At 43.0% G+C, this 20,763-nt stretch overlaps 1 protein-coding gene across 6 annotated transcripts in view; it reads right to left on the bottom strand.

Moving 5' to 3' along the window:
- Positions 1–43: 43 nt before the first annotated feature.
- aox6 (aldehyde oxidase 6) overlaps positions 44–20,763 on the bottom strand; it is a 42,843-nt gene continuing 22,123 nt past the window's right edge. For 4 of the 6 annotated variants that reach the window (XM_083757602.1, XM_083757601.1, XM_083757603.1 and 1 more), the window contains 23 exons: positions 19,726–19,910; positions 18,667–18,829; positions 15,783–15,869; positions 14,256–14,425; positions 13,061–13,187; positions 12,644–12,766; positions 11,453–11,549; positions 10,780–10,904; positions 10,084–10,217; positions 9,688–9,775; positions 9,485–9,571; positions 9,184–9,375; positions 7,921–8,021; positions 7,280–7,406; positions 6,997–7,092; positions 6,198–6,326; positions 5,373–5,447; positions 3,845–3,897; positions 3,523–3,637; positions 3,317–3,382; positions 3,007–3,195; positions 2,032–2,199; positions 44–260 (listed from right to left, as the gene is read on the bottom strand). In XM_083757602.1, coding sequence (XP_083613728.1) covers positions 210–260; positions 2,032–2,199; positions 3,007–3,195; positions 3,317–3,382; positions 3,523–3,637; positions 3,845–3,897; positions 5,373–5,447; positions 6,198–6,326; positions 6,997–7,092; positions 7,280–7,406; positions 7,921–8,021; positions 9,184–9,375; positions 9,485–9,571; positions 9,688–9,775; positions 10,084–10,217; positions 10,780–10,904; positions 11,453–11,549; positions 12,644–12,766; positions 13,061–13,187; positions 14,256–14,425; positions 15,783–15,869; positions 18,667–18,829; positions 19,726–19,910 — 2,748 coding nt within the window. In that variant the 3' untranslated portion in view covers positions 44–209. Of the gene's footprint in view, positions 261–2,031; positions 2,200–3,006; positions 3,196–3,316; positions 3,383–3,522; positions 3,638–3,844; positions 3,898–5,372; positions 5,448–6,197; positions 6,327–6,996; positions 7,093–7,279; positions 7,407–7,920; positions 8,022–9,183; positions 9,376–9,484; positions 9,572–9,687; positions 9,776–10,083; positions 10,218–10,779; positions 10,905–11,452; positions 11,550–12,643; positions 12,767–13,060; positions 13,188–14,255; positions 14,426–15,782; positions 15,870–18,666; positions 18,830–19,725; positions 19,911–20,763 lie in introns of those variants that run through there. The other 2 variants (XR_014568768.1, XR_014568769.1) reach the window with 2 other exon arrangements.

Below are 20,763 nucleotides of genomic sequence, written 5' to 3'. Positions count from 1 at the left end.
ATCACATGATTATAATATAAATTTGACAACCCATTACATTATTGCTGCTGTTGCTGCTGATTTATTTTTAAATTATGTTTTAATTATTCACCAACATTATTTTGCATCATGTGAATATAAATGCATGATATTAGTTGCATTCAGTTTACAAGGTTAATGTGAATACATTAGCACTGATTATATTTCATTGTTGTATATTTCTTCTTTTTTCATAAATTCAGCGCCCACGGTTTGGAACATCCCCCTCTGCTGGTAGGAATCTGAAAGTCAAATTAAATCACTGTCAAAAATATGATTTGTCTGTCTGTCTGCTGTCCGTCCGTCCGTCCAATGATTTGTTGATATAATTAAATTTGAGCTTTCGGCTTTCGGCTTTATTTTTTATATTCTTTTATGGAGGGGCCGACAGTAGGCTGACAATGGGGGAGAGAGATGGGGGAGTGACATGCAGTAAAGGTCGTAACCCTACGTACGATCTGTGTAAACGTGGTTTAAATGTAACCCTACGTACGATCTGTGTAAACGTGGTTTAAATGTAACCCTACGTACGATCTGTGTAAACGTGGTTTAAATGTAACCCTACGTACACTCTGTGTAAACGTGGGTTAAATGTAACCCTACGTACACTCTGTGTAAACATGGGTTAAATGTAACCCTACGTACGATCTGTGTAAACGTGGTTTAAATGTAACCCTACGTACGATCTGTGTAAACGTGGTTTAAATGTAACCCTACGTACGATCTGTGTAAACGTGGTTTAAATGTAACCCTACGTACGATCTGTGTAAACGTGGTTTAAATGTAACCCTACGTACACTCTGTGTAAACATGGGTTAAATGTAACCCTACGTACACTCTGTGTAAACGTGGTTTAAATGTAACCCTACGTACACTCTGTGTAAACGTGGTTTATATGTAACCCTACGTACACTCTGTGTAAACGTGGTTTAAATGTAACCCTACGTACGATCTGTGTAAACGTGGTTTAAATGTAACCCTACGTACGATCTGTGTAAACGTGGTTTATATGTAACCCTACGTACGATCTGTGTAAACGTGGTTTAAATGTAACCCTACGTACGATCTGTGTAAACGTGGTTTAAATGTAACCCTACGTACACTCTGTGTAAACATGGGTTAAATGTAACCCTACGTACACTCTGTGTAAACGTGGTTTAAATGTAACCCTACGTACACTCTGTGTAAACGTGGTTTATATGTAACCCTACGTACACTCTGTGTAAACGTGGTTTAAATGTAACCCTACGTACGATCTGTGTAAACGTGGGTTAAATGTAACCCTACGTACACTCTGTGTAAACGTGGTTTAAATGTAACCCTACGTACGATCTGTGTAAACGTGGTTTAAATGTAACCCTACGTACACTCTGTGTAAACGTGGTTTAAATGTAACCCTACATACGATCTGTGTAAACGTGGTTTAAATGTAACCCTACGTACACTCTGTGTAAACGTGGTTTAAATGTAACCCTACGTACGATCTGTGTAAACGTGGTTTATATGTAACTCTACGTACACTCTGTGTAAACATGGTTTAAATGTAACCCTACGTACACTCTGTGTAAACATGGGTTAAATGTAACCCTATGTACGATCTGTGTAAAACGGGTTTAAATGTAACCCTACGTACGATCTGTGTAAACATGGGTTAAATGTAACCCTACATACGATCTGTGTAAACGTGGTTTAAATGTAACCCTACGTACACTCTGTGTAAACGTGGTTTATATGTAACCCTACGTACACTCTGTGTAAACATGGTTTAAATGTAACCCTACGTACGATCTGTGTAAACGTGGGTTAAATGTAACCCTACGTACGATCTGTGTAAACATGGGTTAAATGTAACCCTACGTACGATCTGTGTAAACGTGGTTTAAATGTAACCCTACGTACACTCTGTGTAAACATGGTTTAAATGTAACCCTACGTACGATCTGTGTAAACGTGGGTTAAATGTAACCCTACGTACGATCTGTGTAAACATGGGTTAAATGTAACCCTACGTACGATCTGCGTAAACGGGGTCTGGCAGGCCAGGCAGGTCCTCTCGGGCGTGGCAGGGCTGTCCAGGCGGAATGGACCAATCAGAGAAGAGTTTTGGCGGGCGTCGCCCACGGCGTCCTTGATGGCGTAGAAAACAGCTGCGCCCAGGAAGAGGATGGGCTCACCTATACCCTGTGGCAGGAAGAGGAGGAGTGGAAACAGGAAGAGGATGGATACCTTAATTGATCCCGCGGGGGGAAATGCAGTCGCCCAGAGGCAGTACGGCAGTCAAGAGTTACAGGAAAAGAGTAAAGAGAGTACTGTTCATAAGGTAAGGTAAAGTACAGGTAAAAAGGCCCAGGCCGTGGCGTAACGGTCTGGGCACCTCACTGGTGATCCAGTCGCAGTGTGCCGCGGGTTCGACTCCCGAGCCCGACACGGCCTTTACTGCATGTCATCCCCCCATCTCTCTCCCATTTCCTGTCAGCCTACTGTCTGTCCCTTCAAAAATCAATAAAAAAAGGCGTAACTCGCATAAACATAGAGACAGTTTGATAAGGTTTGGCTGCCCCTTGTCCATTTCCTGAGTAGAAACAATTAATAGACAGGATACCATTGATATGGTTGACTGTACGCCATTTTCTTTTCAGATGTTTTCCATGAGCTTTCTATCATCTTATTACATAGTATGCAGTGTCACTGAGCAGTATGGGTGGGAGGGTTAAGGGATTTCTTTATCTTTTTTTGTCTCGTTTATTTTTTCTTTAATTTTGTTTCATAAAAAAGGTATTTCATATCATAATGTTTGTAATAATTTATAATCTGTTCAATAAAAACATATTTGACAAAAAAAAAAAAAAAGAAAAAAAAAAAAGAGTACTGTCATATGCAGCAATACGAGGCAAGAAAAGCAAGAAGCACCGTCAATACAGGACAACGGTATATACAATAGTACTGTATGTCTTGCACTATGCAAGAAAACAAACGTTGGGTTCCTACCTTAGAGGAGTAGATAGCGTGAGGGTTGGGTACGTCGGGCAGCAGGTAAACGTTGAAGCTGAGTGGAGTGTCACATACGGCAGGGATCTTGTACTGAGACGGACCTCTGGTGAGCAGAACGCCGTCTGGGCTGAACCTCAGCTCCTCCAGGGTGTAGAGACCCACGCCCTGCAGGAACGCTCCTTCGATCTGGAGTGTACAGACGCAACATGAACGCCCCTTCTATCTGGGAAATACACGCAACCTGAACACCCCTTCTATCTGGAAAATACTTTGCTTGATTAGAGCTGGTCCTGGTGAACCGTCTCACCTGTCCGATGTCCACAGACGGGTTGATGCTGCGACCGATGTCCACCACGATATCTGTCCTCAACGTCTAGACAGAGACAAAACATTGTACATCTGTGTGTGTGTGTGTGTGTGTGTGTGTGTGTGTGCATTAATAACTTGTTCTCACTATATAGTTTCCAGTTACACAAGGTGTAATGTGAAAGGTACAATGTGTAATCTGTTTACTCTGTAGTCTCCAGTCAGACAGTCCAGTTCCACCTCACAGCAGGCTGTTCCGTAGGTGAAATATGCGTAAGGTTGACCTTCCATCTGCTCCCAGTTCATGTAGCAGTCTGGACCTCTACACACGCACAAACGCACAGAACGAGAGTTTTGGGCAGGATCTTCTCTTTTATCAAAGAGTGCATTGAGGGACTCTATAGCTGGATCCCTCATTCAGCATCATTTTGACAATGATTGCACCTCGTTCACTAAATCATCATCTCAATGTCACTAAAATCTACTCTCAACACAAATGAATAAGACTACTAGGCGTGGCGTAGTGTACCTGTAGAATCCAGTAGCAGACAGGCTGATCTTCTCAAAGAACGCTGCATTCACCTGACAGGAAGTACAGCATCAGTACAATGACATCATTATCACTATGACATCACGTTGGACAGGAACGTCCAGGAGAGGACAGAGGTTCTACGTCAAAGTGTTGTCTGCACAATGAGTGAATATAGCATCAAAATGGTAACAAGAAGACTCGCCCCGTTTCTGTTTTTCCTCCCAGAATTTTCCCCAATGTGAGGGGTGGTAGAGGCTGGACAGCAGACGGCTGGACTTTGAATTTCTCTAACTATAAACTTTCATGACAGCAGACAGCCTAAGTACAAATATAATTTATGAAAAGCTACTACAGTGAAGTCTGTTCACAGAAGTTGTTGTAGGATATGTGGGGATTATCTGACGAGGTACCATTTGAGTGTGCAAAACCTTACATATACTAAATAATACTAAATTGTTTATAGGGTCAATATAAGTAAAATAATATAGCCTTTCGACAGGAGTATCTTTTTATATTTTTCCAAAAAGAATACAAACAGCCAATAGCATATTACAAAGTTATCCCCCTCACTGGTGACAATTCCGGGAGGAAAAACGGGCAAGCACCGGGTCGAGTCTTCCGGTATTCATCAAAATAGTGTATAACGTAACTACCTTCTGTATCTTACACTTTGGGTTACAGTTACTGAAAATGTAATTGGTCGCGTTACTTTGTGTGAAAAGAACCAACAACTTCTTTGGGCGGGAACCCCTTTTGGTGTTAGCATTATGTTATGCTTTAGCTATTGAAAAATAGCAGATCTACAAGCTCATAGCGCGCCACCGAGTGGCGCGCTACGAGCTTGTAGGTCTGCTATTTTTGAAAAATCGAAGAGCTACTGACATAGAAACATAGCTTTTTCAGAAAACTGAAGATTCTACACATTTTGTCAGGTCAGAATGGGTTAAAGGTTAATTAACTACTCTCACACTAAAGGCCTATTCATAGTCTGGATTTTCGGTGGTGAGATGACCACCGCTCCGGTGGTGAGCTGACCACCGGAGCTGAAATAACGTTGAGCGGTGGTGAGTAAAAACAGAGCGAAGGGCTGGAGCGGTGGCGGTGGTTTGCTCTTCACCGCGGCGCGTGACGTCATGTTGTAGTTCGGTGGTCACCTAACCACCGAAAATCCAGACTATGTATGAGCCTTAACCGTTCGGTGGCTTCCCGATCCACTGACCACAGCTGTCTGTGGCTTCCAGGGACAGCTCAAGGTGTGTGTGTGTGTGTGTGTGTGTGTGTGGGGGGGGGTATCATTTTTCATTGTAGTATACAATAACACACTGCATTCATGTTTCGTAACGTATGTAGTGGCAGTGATTCTGCAATTAATCAATGCCCGCCTGTGCGTCGCTATGTGGCAGCCACAGTGGGCGCCCCTCACTTTACACAAGTGTGATTTTTTTCAGTGTGAACACTATAATTAACAGTATATTTAAACAGCACGTTTCAATATCAACGCTATATCTGCCTTGCTTCAACGTACCCAGCTTTCCCAGGATCCTTTTGGTTTCTGCTTCCTGATTGGCTCGAGTCGTTGGTACAGCGTCTGACAGGCATTCTGGGGGGGGGGGGGGGGGGGAGAGTTTTTCAAAGAGTACATTTTATTAGCCTGGTTTACAGCCTGATTCGTTGCGTTCTGTGAATGTGGCAATGTTTGTTTTGTCACAAAACGCAGTGAATTACGCTGGAAACCGTGGGACCAGTTTGAGTCATGTGAGATGGGCTGGGGCAGTTTGGGACAACGGGGCCAAAATGTCACTTTCACAGTGAAATGGCCTTGGTTCACATTTGCTTAGCCAAGTCTGTAACTTGAAAACTATGCACCGTACAGCCCCATAAGCTGTGTTGGAGCTTCGTGGCACCAGTTTGAGTCATGTGAGATGGGCTGGGGCAGTTTGGGAAACGGGGCCAAAATGTCACTTTCACAGTGAAATGGCCTTGGTTCACATTTGCTTAGCCAAGTCTGTAACTTGAAAACTAAAGCTTAAGGCATTGTTTAATTAATACAGTATAATCCGCTTATTTCCCGACGTAGACAGAAGAATGGATGGACGCACAGGGTCACCTGCTTATGACGTCTACGGTATAGCACATCAGAACAGTGAGAACACCACAGTTTAAAGTACCTTGACAAAATAATGTACATTGGCCGTTTAAAGTACCTTGACGGTTTAAATAAAGTACTTTGACTACTTTGACAGCAGTTTACAGTACTGTGACAGTTTAATGTACCTCAACAGTTTAAAGTACCTTGACAGTATAAATATAGTACCGTGACAGTTTACAGTACCGTGACAGTTTACAGTACCTTGACAGCCATGCCGTTGGCGTCGGTTCCGAAGGAGGCGGCGGAGGGACAGGTGTTTGGAACCGTGTTGGTGCTGGTCTCGGAGATGTACACCTTAGACAGGGGGATGTGGAGCTCCCTGCTGGCCACCTGGCGTCATAACAACATAATACAACATATCATCATCATCATACTATAATTCTAACAGTGTCTGAGTGTGTGTGTGAGTGTGTCACTGTGAGTACCGTAACCCCTCAATGCCTGCACCAATCACTCCCACTTTTCACACAGGCATTGACCATATGAATATGGAGGGCGTAACGGAGCCCTGTTTCGACACCACACTGTCCGGGTTACTTTCGCCACGCGTGTGTGTGTGTGTTGTGTGTGTGTGTGTGCGTGTCTCGCTACCTTCGCAACGCACGTGTGTGTGTGTGTGTCTCGCTACTTTCGCAACGCACGCGCGCGTGTGTGTGTGTGTGTGTGTTTCGCTACTGCTTTTACAATAGTAATGGGGGTCTCATGTGACTCAGAGACAGCGTATACAATTGACCCATTTACACTCTCACATTTAACAGACATACAAATGCCATTCAATGGGGGGCTCCACAGGCATCTTCACCTTTCAAATGTCTCCACGTATATTTGTTACATCTGTGTGTAAGTGTACAAATATATTATACAAGTTAAAATGAAGAGCAATTAAATATATTTATGGGGGGGAAATTGTCCATACAACGGATAAGGACTAGTTATTAAAATCGACGATCTCCGAGCTCACAGTGGAGCTTTGTGGGATGACGTGGAGACCCTGCAGTACCTGTTGCATCTTGGTGTGGACTCCCTGACCCATCTCTGTTCCTCCGTGACTGACCAGAACAGAACCGTCTTTGTAGATGTGGACTAGAGCTGCAGCCTGCACGCATGCACGCACGCACGCACGCAACCACACGCATGCACACACACACACACACAATTAACACCAACATTAACACCCACGTTAACTGACACAAATCAGGAGACAGACAGACAGACAGACAGACAGACAGACAGACAGACAGACAGACAGACAGACAGACAGACAGACAGACAGACAGACAGACCTGGTTAAGGAAGCTCTCTGCAAAAGCGACTCCATATTTAATAGGAATCATTGCCATTCCCCTCTTCCTCCAGAGGTGGCGCTGGTTGAACTGTTCAGTGGCCAGACGTCTGGCCTCGTAGTCTGACCTGAGTTTAAACAACACCTCATCTCATTGGTACGTTTAATTCATCATTCAAACAACACCTCATGTCATTGGTACGTTTAATTCATCATTTAAACAACACCTCATGTCATTGGTCAGTTTAAATCGTCATTTAAACAACACTTCATCTCATTGGTCAATTTACATCATCATTTAAACAAAACTTCAAACAACCAGAGCGCTTCAAAGAATGAAACACAGTGAGGCAATGTTCTAGCGATATTAAACGCCTTAAGACGAGCCTGCTCGTCAAGAGCGCCCCCCCGCATGGCGCAAAATTAATTAGTAATTAATTTTGTATACCTGTCCTACATATCAAATGTGTTAAACAACACTTAATCTAATTTTTTTGTTTAAATCAAAATAACATCATTAAATAGATATATATGTCCAATAGTTGTCCAATGTAATGTTGTCTAATGTCTAATAGATCGAATAGCAGATCATTTGATATTCCAAAATATACACTATAAAAGACATAAGATATGATAACAGACCTGACTTTGCACTCGCTCCAGCATTGCTGCAGGTTGTCTGCATCAAACTCCATCTTGTAGTGAGTGACGGACGGGCCGCTGTACATGTTCACCTCACGCACCTACACACACATGCATAAGGTTACTGTACATGTTCACCTCACGCACCTACACACACATGCATAAGGTTACTGTACATGTTCACCTCACGCACCTACACACACATGCATAAGGTTACTGTACATGTTCACCTCACGCACCTACACACACATGCATAAGGTTACTGTACATGTTCACCTCACGCACCTACACACACATGCATAAGGTTACTGTACATGTTCACCTCACGCACCTACACACACATGCATAAGGTTACTGTACATGTTCACCTCACGCACCTACACACACATGCATAAGGTTACTGTACATGTTCACCTCACGCACCTACAGTATACATGCATAAGGTTACTGTACATGTTCACCTCACGCACCTACACACACATGCATAAGGTTACTGTACATGCATAATGAATGAATGAATAGATTTTATTTGTATAGCACCTTTCCAAACATATAGTTACAAAGTGCTTTACAGACAGGTTATAAAACAGTAGTCATGAAAAACATCAAAACAACAAAGCATCAAAAAAAAATCAGAGACAATAAAACATGAAGAAAATAACAGGTCAATAGAACAATTAAAAACAATATTAGGAAAAACACTTGGCATACAGATGTGTTTTTAAAAGCGTTTTAAAAGAAGGCACTGATTCTGCTAATCTAAGAGCCAAGGGCAGGGAGTTCCAGAGCAAAGGTGCCCGAGCCGCAAAGGCCCCGAGTGACCAGACGCGTTGCAGGAGGAACTAGGAGGGCCCTATCCGATGATCTAAGGCAGCGCACAGGGTTATGCGGTTGCAGCAAATCTCTTATATAAATGGGAGCTAGACCATGAGCTTTAAAAGTAATCAATACAATCTTAAAATCAATTCTGAAGCTCACAGGGAGCCAGTGAAGAGGAGCTAAAATAGGTGTGATATGTTCACGTTTTCTCGTGTTGGTGAGAAGGCGAGCCACAGAGTTCTGCACCATCTGGAGGTGAGATATATATATATTTCTTGCTCATACCAGAGTACAGTGAGTTACAGTAATCCAGTCGTGAAGATATGAATGCATGTATGACGGTTACCCTATCTAATGGAATTAAGTAAGGTCATAAGGAAGGTAATAATGAAGATAATAACTAGGTACCTCGTGAAGGTAATAATGAAGGTAATAACTAGGTACCTCGTGTGCGGGTCGTCCCAGCACCGCGGCTACATCAGTGATCATGTTCTCCAGGACCATGATGCTTTGCGGCACGCCAAAGCCCCTGAACGCCGTGTTGGACGGCAGGTGAGTGCGACAGGCCACGCCTCTCCCACGCAGGTGAGGGATGTTGTAGGCGGAGTCAATGTGAAGCATGATCTTCTCTACCACCTGACAGACAGACAGACAGACGTTGATGGATGGATAGGTAGGTAGGTAGGTAGGTAGGTAGGTAGGTAGGTAGGTAGGTAGGTAGGTAGGTAGGTTGAGGTAAACTCACCAGTAGAGATTCATCTATGGTGTTCCCTGCGTTTGTAAAATACTGGATGTCAGCAGCTTGGATCCGCCCATCATTCATAAACCCCACCTACAACACAACAACCAATAAAAACAAAAAACAACCATTATACCATGCATGACGTAAAATGTGAGATTATTATAGGTCATGTTTGATGGCAATAACAACAACAACAACAACAACACCTTGTACTGTCCCAGGACAGGGTGTCGACCTCCAGTGATCAACATGTCCTCTCCTCTCTCTAAAACACACCGAACGGGACGGCCTGTCCTGGAATAAAAACACATTCACTATTGGAAAGAAATGTGTAACTGTTGCCCTGAATGTTTCAGAGAGAGAAATACTTGAATGCAGCTGTCTCGTGTTTCCATCTCTTTTCTATTCACATCAATGTGAGCTGTCCGTTCACCGTTCATATCAATACAACAGAGATGATGAATGCTAGGGTGATAACATAGTTGCACGCTGCTACAGAGATGATGAATGCTAGGGTGATAATGTACTTATATGATGCTACAGGGGGGATGGTTGCTTCATATGATGCTACAGGGGTGATGGTTGCTAGGGTGATAACATACTTATATGCAGCTACAGAGCAGATGGATGCTAGGATTGCGGTCTTGGTGACCTTTCCTCCAAAAGCTCCTCCCAGTCTTTTCACGTGAACGCTCACTCTGTTAGACGGGATGGCCAGCGTCTCAGCGATACACTCCTAAAAACACGTTAAAAATACGTTAAAACATTTTATAAACTTGACTCTGGACAATATTTCATGTCAAGATTTGCACTACATTTTCACGATTTTTCAAAAATAGCAGACCTACAAACTTGTAGATCTGCTATTTTCCAATAGCTAAAGCATAACATAATTCTTAAAACACCAAAAGGGGTTCCCGTTCAGAATGGGTTAAATCACGTTAACAGCTTTAAACATGCTCAAATATGTTACAAGGACGTTAGAAACATGTTAACTGCCACGTTAAAACATTTTATAAACAGGTTATAGTCTGACTTTGGACAGGATGGTCAGTGTCTCTGCTACACAATCCTTAAACATGTTAAAAGCATGTTGAAATGCAGGTTCATCATAACATGTTAATAAACATGTTAACACCATTAAAACATAAAGATGTTAAAACATGTTAATACACATTGACTTATGTACCATACACACAATCTATACATCTACAATATAATAATATTTATTGCAGATGTATAGATCATGTGGATGGTACAGTACCTGTAGATCATACAGTAGACCTGCATAGGCCTACCTGTGTATAAGCAGGGTATTGCGTGGACACGTATGCTTTAAATTCGTTGTCTTCCCCAACGGGAAGGATCAGCATGCTTTGTGTCTCCATGTAGAAATGTTCCTGACCGCCGATTGCAATCTGTCCTGTTAAAAATAAATTATTATTAATAATAATAAGTAGTAGTAGTGATGTAGTCACTCCCGCTACCCCTGGCTCGCAGAGTATGTTTTTGTATTGAAAATGTATTGATCAATTGTCTTAGCATCACCTCATGTAAGAACTGTGTTCCAAAAAATGGATCAATCAACCCTGCGATTCCGTCAGGTGTGTGACTCTGTGACGTTTATTACACGGAGTTACATGTGATACATGAATTAATGCATTACATTTATGAACTCTGGCGGTTAAGAATCAAAACAAAACAAAACCTCTCTGACAAAAACATTTCCCAGATTGTTTAGATTTGGTGACATGGAAAGAGAAACCCTGTTTACATAGGCCTACATTTTTAATCGTTGACAGCAATACATTATTATGTCCATGATGTTAATGTACATGTATACTATCATATTACCTTCATAAACATGATGGACTGTGTGAAAGGCCTCCATAATGTTAATGTACATGTATACTATCATATTACCTTCATAAACATGATGTACAATACATGTACAGTATACCATCATATTACCTTCATAAACATGGTGGACGGTGTGAAAGGCCTCCGTAACGTTGCCTCTCTCGATCATTCTATGAGGTTCAAAGAAGGACTTCCTCTCAATGGCTTCCTGTTGAACACACTCACATGATCCCACCCTTCATTCTGATTGGCTGAGTAAACACAGACACACCTAACACCTTATCACTGCAGCTATAATTATACGTTCTAGTTTAAGATACAAACTTTATTGATCCCGCCACAGACATTCAGTTGCCAAAGACAGTACAGCAGTTTAAATAAAATAAAATAAATACTAGGGATGTGCCAGTCTGTATCTCAACCTAAGGAACATGGAGGCGATATTGGCAATCTTGACCAATGAGGCATCTATTTTTTTAATATCCATGTTCTTGACCATATACATAGAAAGGTAGACACCTCCTCCGACTCTGTATCTGCAGGCGCCAAGCCGCGCCATGTTGGAAATGGCAAACTGTCTATCAAAGTAACTACTGGCCAATCACAGTGTGTCTTGGCAAAATATAGTCCAGTCAGGACAACTCTTGAATGGAATATATAGTTATTGAATATAAAATAAGGGAAACTGTGCGAGAAATGAGAAAAGAAAATTTTGAAATTGTGCGAGAAATGAGAAATGAGAAATTGTGCGAGAAATGGGAAATTGTGCGAGAAATGAGAAACTGTGCGAGAAATGAAAAATTGTGCGAGAAAGAAGAAATGAGGTCCTAAAACTTCTTAGACTGAAATATTGTTTCTTGTCCTCAATTAACAAGCAAACGTTTCGGTCCTCAGACCTTCGTCAGTGCTACATAATATAGCACTGACGAAGGTCTTAGGACCGAAACGGTCACAGAGCACTTTAGGAGCATGAGTCTAAGAAGTTTTACTTCTATTTTCTATATGGCGAGGCGGGTGAGCGAGTCTTTTCCTGTCAAAGTTTCCCTTATGTTTTTGAGACCACCGCTACCGTAGTCAAGTTTGAAAAAAAGGACGAAGAAAGGCGCAACAGTTTTTTCAGTGCTTGAATATAAAATGAGCAATATATTTATTATGGTTTAGTGATGAATTGGTTCACTGATCAGGCACATAAGCAGCAGATCCAAAACGACAGGTGGTAGCTGGGCTGTAGGAGGGGTTCTCTATCTATGCTCATTACTGAACACTACTGACCTCTAGTGTTGATAACAGTGCAGTGCGTACCTCCAAGGTGAATATGGGGTTAGGCAGGTCCTCATAACGGATCTTCACGGCTGCAGCTCCTCGTTTAGCGTGGGTCTTGGTGTCAGCGACCACCGCACAGATCATCTGCCCCACGCACGACACCTGTCAGAAGATACAACAAGTTTGCTCCTGATGTGCTGGTTGGTACCTTGCATGGCTTCCGCCGCAATCGGTGCATGAATGTGTGTGTGAATGTAATGCACAATCTATGTAAAGTGCCTTGGATAAAGGCACTATGTAAATGCACCATTTACCAATCACACACACACACACACACACACACACACACACACACACACACACACACACACACACACACACACACACACACACACACACACACACACACACACACACACACACACACACACACACACACACACACACACACAGTACCTGGGTGTGTGCCAGCAGATCTTCATGGTATCCAAACATGGTCCTGACCTTCCGACCTGGAATGTCTGAGTGTCTGATGATGTCAACAACACCTGGAACCCGTAGAGCCTCAGTGACGTTCACCTCTCTGTTAATACAATACAAATAAGGCATAGCAATGGCAGCCATTTTCTGGTTCCATCGTTCCAGACGTTCCAACGTTCCATCGTTCCAGACCCAGAAAATGTTTTTGAAAACATTTGAGCTAGAAATAGACTAGCAGTACCCAGACTAGCAGTTTTCTGTTCGCAGACGAGTAAGGCTGGGACCGAGGCTAAGCAGTACCCGGAAATGGATTCTATTTGATCAACTCACTGCCTTGTTTTCCGACAGTGCTCCAGCCCTGCATGCTGGGCAGACGCAGCCAGCGCAAATACTTTTTTTGTTGTGTTTTGGATCAATTTATTAATTTATGTTAGGTCGCCCATGTAATAAGCGGGATAATATCTGGCTAGGTGGTCATTGTCGGAATATAATTCACCTCCAGGGTGAATTTACTGAAATATCTCCCGATAATGACCACCTAGCCAGATATTATCCCGGACCCTTACATAAATTGGTTAAATCCTCATGTTTGAGCTCAAAATGCATTTTGAGAACCCACAAATGTTCCGCTGTGCGGCCCCCCACACAAAATCATTCTACAGTTGTGGCCCCCGGCCTAATCTAGTTGAATATCCCTACATTAACCTGTACATACATGATGTTAGCATGTAGTAGTCTACATGATGTTAGCATGTAGTAGTCTACATGATGTTAGCATGTAGTAGTATACATAATGTTAGCGTGTATAGTAGGCTACATACATGATGTTAGCATGTAGCAGTATACACAGCTCTCTTCCTTCTCTATATCGCTTTCATCTTGACATATCAACACTGGTAAATATCAACTGTACCCGTTTTAATTGAGCACTATGCAATGTTCCCTTATTATTATTATTATTACCAGTGATATTTTACTCTATTTATCTATGTTTTGTTTTCTTGTTTTATGTTACTGTATGTTACATTGTAACTGTACATTGTTGATGTGTTGTAATCTCGGCACCACTGAAAAAGAGGGTCCCAGCCCTCAGTGTGTTATCCGAGAACTAAATAAAGGTTGAAATGAAATGAAAAAAAACATACAGTATATGACATTAGCATGTACATACATGATTTTAGCGTGTGCTCTGGTACTGGTGACCAGCACCATGAATAACTCTCCAGAGGTCAGCGGAAGGTCATCACAGTAGACCGCCTCCCCCGTGGCCTGGCTCACTGCAGAGCGATGCATTATGGGTCGTCCTACCGGGTCCTGTTCGCTCTGTGTGTCTGGAACTGTCTGGAACCAGGAAGTAATAATGTTTACTCTCTCTGACTGAACCATAGGAACTAGTGATGGAACTAGTGATGGAACCATGAAATAATAAAGTTTACTCTCTCTGACTGAACCATATGAACTAGTGATGGAACCATGAAATAATAAAGTTTAATCTCTCTGACTGAACCATAGGAACTAGTGATGGAACCATGAAATAATAAAGTTTACTCTCTCTGACTGAACCATAGGAACTAGTGATGGAACCATGAAATAATAAAGTTTACTCTCTCTGACTGAACCATATGAACTAGTGATGGAACCATGAAATAATAAAGTTTACTCTCTCTGACTGAACCATAGGAACTAGTGATGGAACCATGAAATAATAAAGTTTACTCTCTCTGACTGAACCATAGGAACTAGTGATGGAGCCATGAAATAATAAAGTTTACTCTCTCTGACTGAACCATAGGAACTAGTGATGGAACCATGAAATAATAAAGTTTACTCTCTCTGACTGAACCATAGGAACTAGTGATGGAACCATGAAATAATAAAGTTTACTCTCTCTGACTGAACCATATGAACTAGTGATGGAACCATGAAATAATAAAGTTTACTCTCTCTGACTGAACCATAGGAACTAGTGATGGAACCATGAAATAATAAAGTTTAATCTCTCTGACTGAACCATAGGAACTAGTGATGGAGCCATGAAATAATAAAGTTTAATCTCTCTCACTGAACCATAGGAACTAGTGATGGAACCATGAAATAATAAAGTTTACTCTCTCTGACTGAACCATAGGAACTAGTGATGGAACCATGAAATAATAAAGTTTACTCTCTCTGACTGAACCATATGAACTAGTGATGGAACCATGAAATAATAAAGTTTACTCTCTCTGACTGAACCATAGGAACTAGTGATGGAACCATGAAATAATAAAGTTTACTCTCTCTGACTGAACCATAGGAACTAGTGATGGAGCCATGAAATAATAAAGTTTACTCTCTCTGACTGAACCATAGGAACTAGTGATGGAACCATGAAATAATAAAGTTTACTCTCTCTGACTGAACCATAGGAACTAGTGATGGAACCATGAAATAATAAAGTTTACTCTCTCTGACTGAACCATAGGAACTAGTGATGGAACCATGAAATAATAAAGTTTAATCTCTCTGACTGAACCATAGGAACTAGTGATGGAGCCATGAAATAATAAAGTTTAATCTCTCTCACTGAACCATAGGAACTAGTGATGTGCGGGCCGGCTTTGTTCATATCCCGCCCGTCAGGATGGATTACTTAATAAAGTAATGGGTTAGCGTGTATAGTAATGCATTACTTAATGAAGTAATTCTAGGTGATTACCTGGAACTCTTGCAGGCTGGGTGTGAAGGTTCTGGGCAGAGGTTCAATCGCACTGCAGTCTGCCGGAGAAACGTCCACCACCACACCCTGTGTGGCCACACGCACACGCACACGCACACACACACACACACACACACACACACACACACACACGTACACACACACACACACACACACACACACACACGGTGTGTTGTGTTGTAGGTGTAGCAGAAGTGACTCAAAGCTTCTGCCTGATAACGATATTATCATGTTAACTTCTGTTAACCACTTGCACCCCAGCATCCCAAGTTCTCCAAGTGTGTGTCGAGTTTGAAGTCGGTGGGTCAAACGGTTCTTGAGTTACGTTGATTACAGACGTCCAATCGTCCATACACACGTACGTACACACAGAGACTTGGTGCATTTATAGATAGATTACCATGTGCGGTTCTTTCTTACTGTAAATCGCTCAGGATGAAGAGTGTCTTGCCCAAATGCCTAAATTCTAATTGTAATTGTATGAATGTTGCCATGTTTCCGAATGTTATGGTATAACTGTTTCTGTTAGCATGTGTTTCAGGGTGCTAAGGCGTTAGTTACCATATGTTTCAGAGCGGTCAGGACATCCAGGTAGAAGCTGTTACTGTTAGCATGTGTTTCAGGGTGCTAAGGCGTTAGTTACCATATGTTTCAGAGCGGTCAGGACATCCAGGTAGAAGCTGTTACTGTTAGCATGTGTTTCAGGGTGCTAAGGCGTTAGTTACCATGTGTTTCAGAGCGGTCAGGACGTCCAGGTAGAAGCTGTTACTGTTAGCATGTGTTTCAGGGTGCTAAGGCGTTAGTTACCATATGTTTCAGAGCAGTCAGGACATCCAGGTAGAAGCTGTTACTGTTAGCATGTGTTTCAGGGTGCTAAAGGCGTTAGTTACCATATGTTTCAGAGCGGTCAGGACATCCAGGTAGAAGCTGTTACTGTTAGCATGTGTTTCAGGGTGCTAAGGCGTTAGTTACCATATGTTTCAGAGCGGTCAGGACATCCAGGTAGAAGCTGTTACTGTTAGCATGTGTTTCAGGGTGCTAAGGCGTTAGTTACCATATGTTTCAGAGCGGTCAGGACATCCAGGTAGAAGCTGTTACTGTTAGCATGTGTTTCAGGGTGCTAAGGCGTTAGTTACCATATGTTTCAGAGCGGTCAGGACATCCAGGTAGAAGCTGTTACTGTTAGCATGTGTTTCAGGGTGCTAAGGCGTTAGTTACCATATGTTTCAGAGCGGTCAGGACATCCAGGTAGAAGCTGTTACTGTTAGCATGTGTTTCAGGGTGCTAAAGGCGTTAGTTACCATATGTTTCAGAGCGGTCAGGACATCCAGGTAGAAGCTGTTACTGTTAGCATGTGTTTCAGGGTGCTAAGGCGTTAGTTACCATATGTTTCAGAGCGGTCAGGACATCCAGGTAGAAGCTGTTACTGTTAGCATGTGTTTCAGGGTGCTAAGGCGTTAGTTACCATATGTTTCAGAGCGGTCAGGACGTCCAGGTAGAAGCTGTTACTGTTAGCATGTGTTTCAGGGTGCTAAAGGCGTTAGTTACCATGTGTTTCAGAGCGGTCAGGACGTCCAGGTAGAAGCTGTTACTGTTAGCATGTGTTTCAGGGTGCTAAGGCGTTAGTTACCATGTGTTTCAGAGCGGTCAGGACGTCCAGGTAGAAGCTGTTACTGTTAGCATGTGTTTCAGGGTGCTAAAGGCGTTAGTTACCATGTGTTTCAGAGCGGTCAGGACGTCCAGGTAGAAGCTGTTACTGTTAGCATGTGTTTCAGGGTGCTAAGGCGTTAGTTACCATGTGTTTCAGAGCGGTCAGGACGTCCAGGTAGAAGCTGTTTCTGTTAGCATGTGTTTCAGGGTGCTAAGGCGTTAGTTACCATGTGTTTCAGAGCGGTCAGGACGTCCAGGTAGAAGCTGTTACTGTTAGCATGTGTTTCAGGGTGCTAAGGCGTTAGTTACCATATGTTTCAGAGCGGTCAGGACATCCAGGTAGAAGCTGTTACTGTTAGCATGTGTTTCAGGGTGCTAAAGGCGTTAGTTACCATGTGTTTCAGAGCGGTCAGGACATCCAGGTAGAAGCTGTTTCTGTTAGCATGTGTTTCAGGGTGCTAAGGCGTTAGTTACCATGTGTTTCAGAGCGGTCAGGACGTCCAGGTAGAAGCTGTTACTGTTAGCATGTGTTTCAGGGTGCTAAAGGCGTTAGTTACCATGTGTTTCAGAGCGGTCAGGACATCCAGGTAGAAGCTGTTACTGTTAGCATGTGTTTCAGGGTGCTAAGGCGTTAGTTACCATGTGTTTCAGAGCGGTCAGGACATCCAGGTAGAAGCTGTTACTGTTAGCATGTGTTTCAGGGTGCTAAGGCGTTAGTTACCATGTGTTTCAGAGCGGTCAGGACGTCCAGGTAGAAGCTGTTTCTGTTAGCATGTGTTTCAGGGTGCTAAGGCGTTAGTTACCATGTGTTTCAGAGCGGTCAGGACATCCAGGTAGAAGCTGTTTCTGTTAGCATGTGTTTCAGGGTGCTAAGGCGTTAGTTACCATGTGTTTCAGAGCGGTCAGGACGTCCAGGTAGAAGCTGTTACTGTTAGCATGTGTTTCAGGGTGCTAAGGCGTTAGTTACCATGTGTTTCAGAGCGGTCAGGACGTCCAGGTAGAAGCTGTTTCTGTTAGCATGTGTTTCAGGGTGCTAAGGCGTTAGTTACCATGTGTTTCAGAGCGGTCAGGACATCCAGGTAGAAGCTGTTACTGTTAGCATGTGTTTCAGGGTGCTAAGGCGTTAGTTACCATGTGTTTCAGAGCGGTCAGGACGTCCAGGTAGAAGCTGTTTCTGTTAGCATGTGTTTCAGGGTGCTAAGGCGTTAGTTACCATGTGTTTCAGAGCGGTCAGGACGTCCAGGTAGAAGCTGAACATGAGGCTGAGGGTCAGGGAGGTTCTGAACGTCTCCATTCCTCCAGGAGAACCAGGAGGAAGCTCCACATCCTGCAGGAGAACCTGGTACACCTCCCTGAATGTCTGCTCCTCCCACCTCCTGAAATACACAACAAACAGGCCGGGGTTACATTGGAGTTGTAGTCTTGTTAGGTTGTGTTTACATTAGAGTTGTAGTCTTGTTAGGTTGTGTTTACATTAGAGTTGTAGTCTTGTTAGGTTGTGTTTACATTAGAGTTGTAGTCTTGTTAGGTTGTGTTTACATTAGAGTTGTAGTCCTGTTAGGTTGTGTTTACATTAGAGTTGTAGTCTTGTTAGGTTGTGTTTACATTAGAGTTGTAGTCCTGTTAGGTTGTGTTTACATTAGAGTTGTAGTCTTGTTAGGTTGTGTTTACATTAGAGTTGTAGTCTTGTTAGGTTGTGTTTACATTAGAGTTGTAGTCTTGTTAGGTTGTGTTTACATATGTGCTGTGGCACAACTTCAATATGTCATCAGTATCGCATTGATCCCGCTTCTAGCTACAGCATATGGCCGCATATCGCTCCGACCAGAATTGGTCCGGAGTACATCGTCTCTGCCCGAGAGAGACCAGACTCACCCTTCTGGCAGAATGCAAAGTTTGTCCAGTAGGGGGAGTGGTTTTACCAGGCTACAAGAGAGTACCCCCCTGCATGCTCTGGCAATGCTAAGGCAAGGTGAAGAGCAGACTGTTGTTCCTGAGAAGGCTCAGATCGTTTGGTGTGTGTAATAGGATGCTACAGATGTTCTGTCTGGTATAGCATGTGCTCTCTTCTTTGGTATAACGTGCTGGGGGAGGGGGGGGGGGCCTTACAACCTACACAGGCTTGTGAGGAGGGCGGGCTCTGTCGTGGGGTCCCCTCTGGAGGGGGTGGAGGAGGTGGCCAGGAACATCAAGGAAGCTGGATTTTTATAGATCTAATCGTCCAGTGTGTATTCATATTCATATTGTAAAATGTATATTTTATTGATCTGACCTTCCAGTGAGGAGGTCACAGGTCATGCGGGGTCGTAGAGTCATCGGCGCGACTCCTCCATAGTAAACACTGATCTCCTCCGTTACCATGGAGACCGGGCCAAACAACACCCGCATCGCCCCGGTAACCGTCGCCAAGGCGTTCTCCTTTCTGGGAGCCTGGCGGTATGAGCGCACGATCTCCCACTGACACATGCACAGACACAAGCAAGCGTGTGCGCGAGCAGACACATGCACACACACATGCACACACACACACACACAAAAGTGTAAAATTAAACCAAATGGACCCGCAAGAGTTACATTATTGTTAAACATCTGCATTCTTTAATGTAACTATCTAACGTCTGCACAATTAGAGAATGTAGAAGAATAGTCTTTTGATCAACACGTTTGACAGTTGTATTGGTGCAGGCGTAACAGACAGAGGGAGTATTAACGCAATCAGCGCCGGGATCTCTTTCAAAATAGAAGCTCGGGGTGCCGGGAAGATATGGCCGCTTTTACTCTGTAAATCAGGAGACATTTTTTCTACGTAACAGAGAGAGGGAGTGTTTTAACCCATTCTGACCTGAGATCAGATTCATACGAGGTTTTCCACTGGACACACACTGGTCTGATTAACCCATTCTGACCTGAGATCAGATTCTAAAAAATGTCAGTCATTCTTCGATTTTTTTCAAAAATAGCAGACCTACAAGCTCGTATCGCGCCACTCGGTGGCGCGATATGAGCTTGTAGATCTGCTATTTTTCAATAGCTAAAGCATAACATGATGCCGACACCAAAATGGGTGCCCGTTCAGAATGGGTTAAGGAAGGTGCAGCCGTAACAGACAGGCTGTTCCACAATAGGCTCTTTGCGCAGCAGCGCAGCCATTGGCCGATATTGCTCATGTTGGCCAAGTTCTTTGCTGTTCAGTCGTGTTCCATTATAACACGTATCATTTGTATCTTTCTATTCTATAATGAAAGTATAATTTGTAACTTTTTACTTCATTATAAACAGGAATCATTTGTAATTTTCTATTATCCCATTC

The sequence above is a fragment of the Protomyctophum parallelum genome (genome assembly GCF_964188405.1).
Source record: "Protomyctophum parallelum genome assembly, chromosome: 22".
Classification (NCBI taxonomy): domain Eukaryota; kingdom Metazoa; phylum Chordata; class Actinopteri; order Myctophiformes; family Myctophidae; genus Protomyctophum; species Protomyctophum parallelum.
This window is presented reverse-complemented; position numbering and strand designations above follow the sequence as displayed.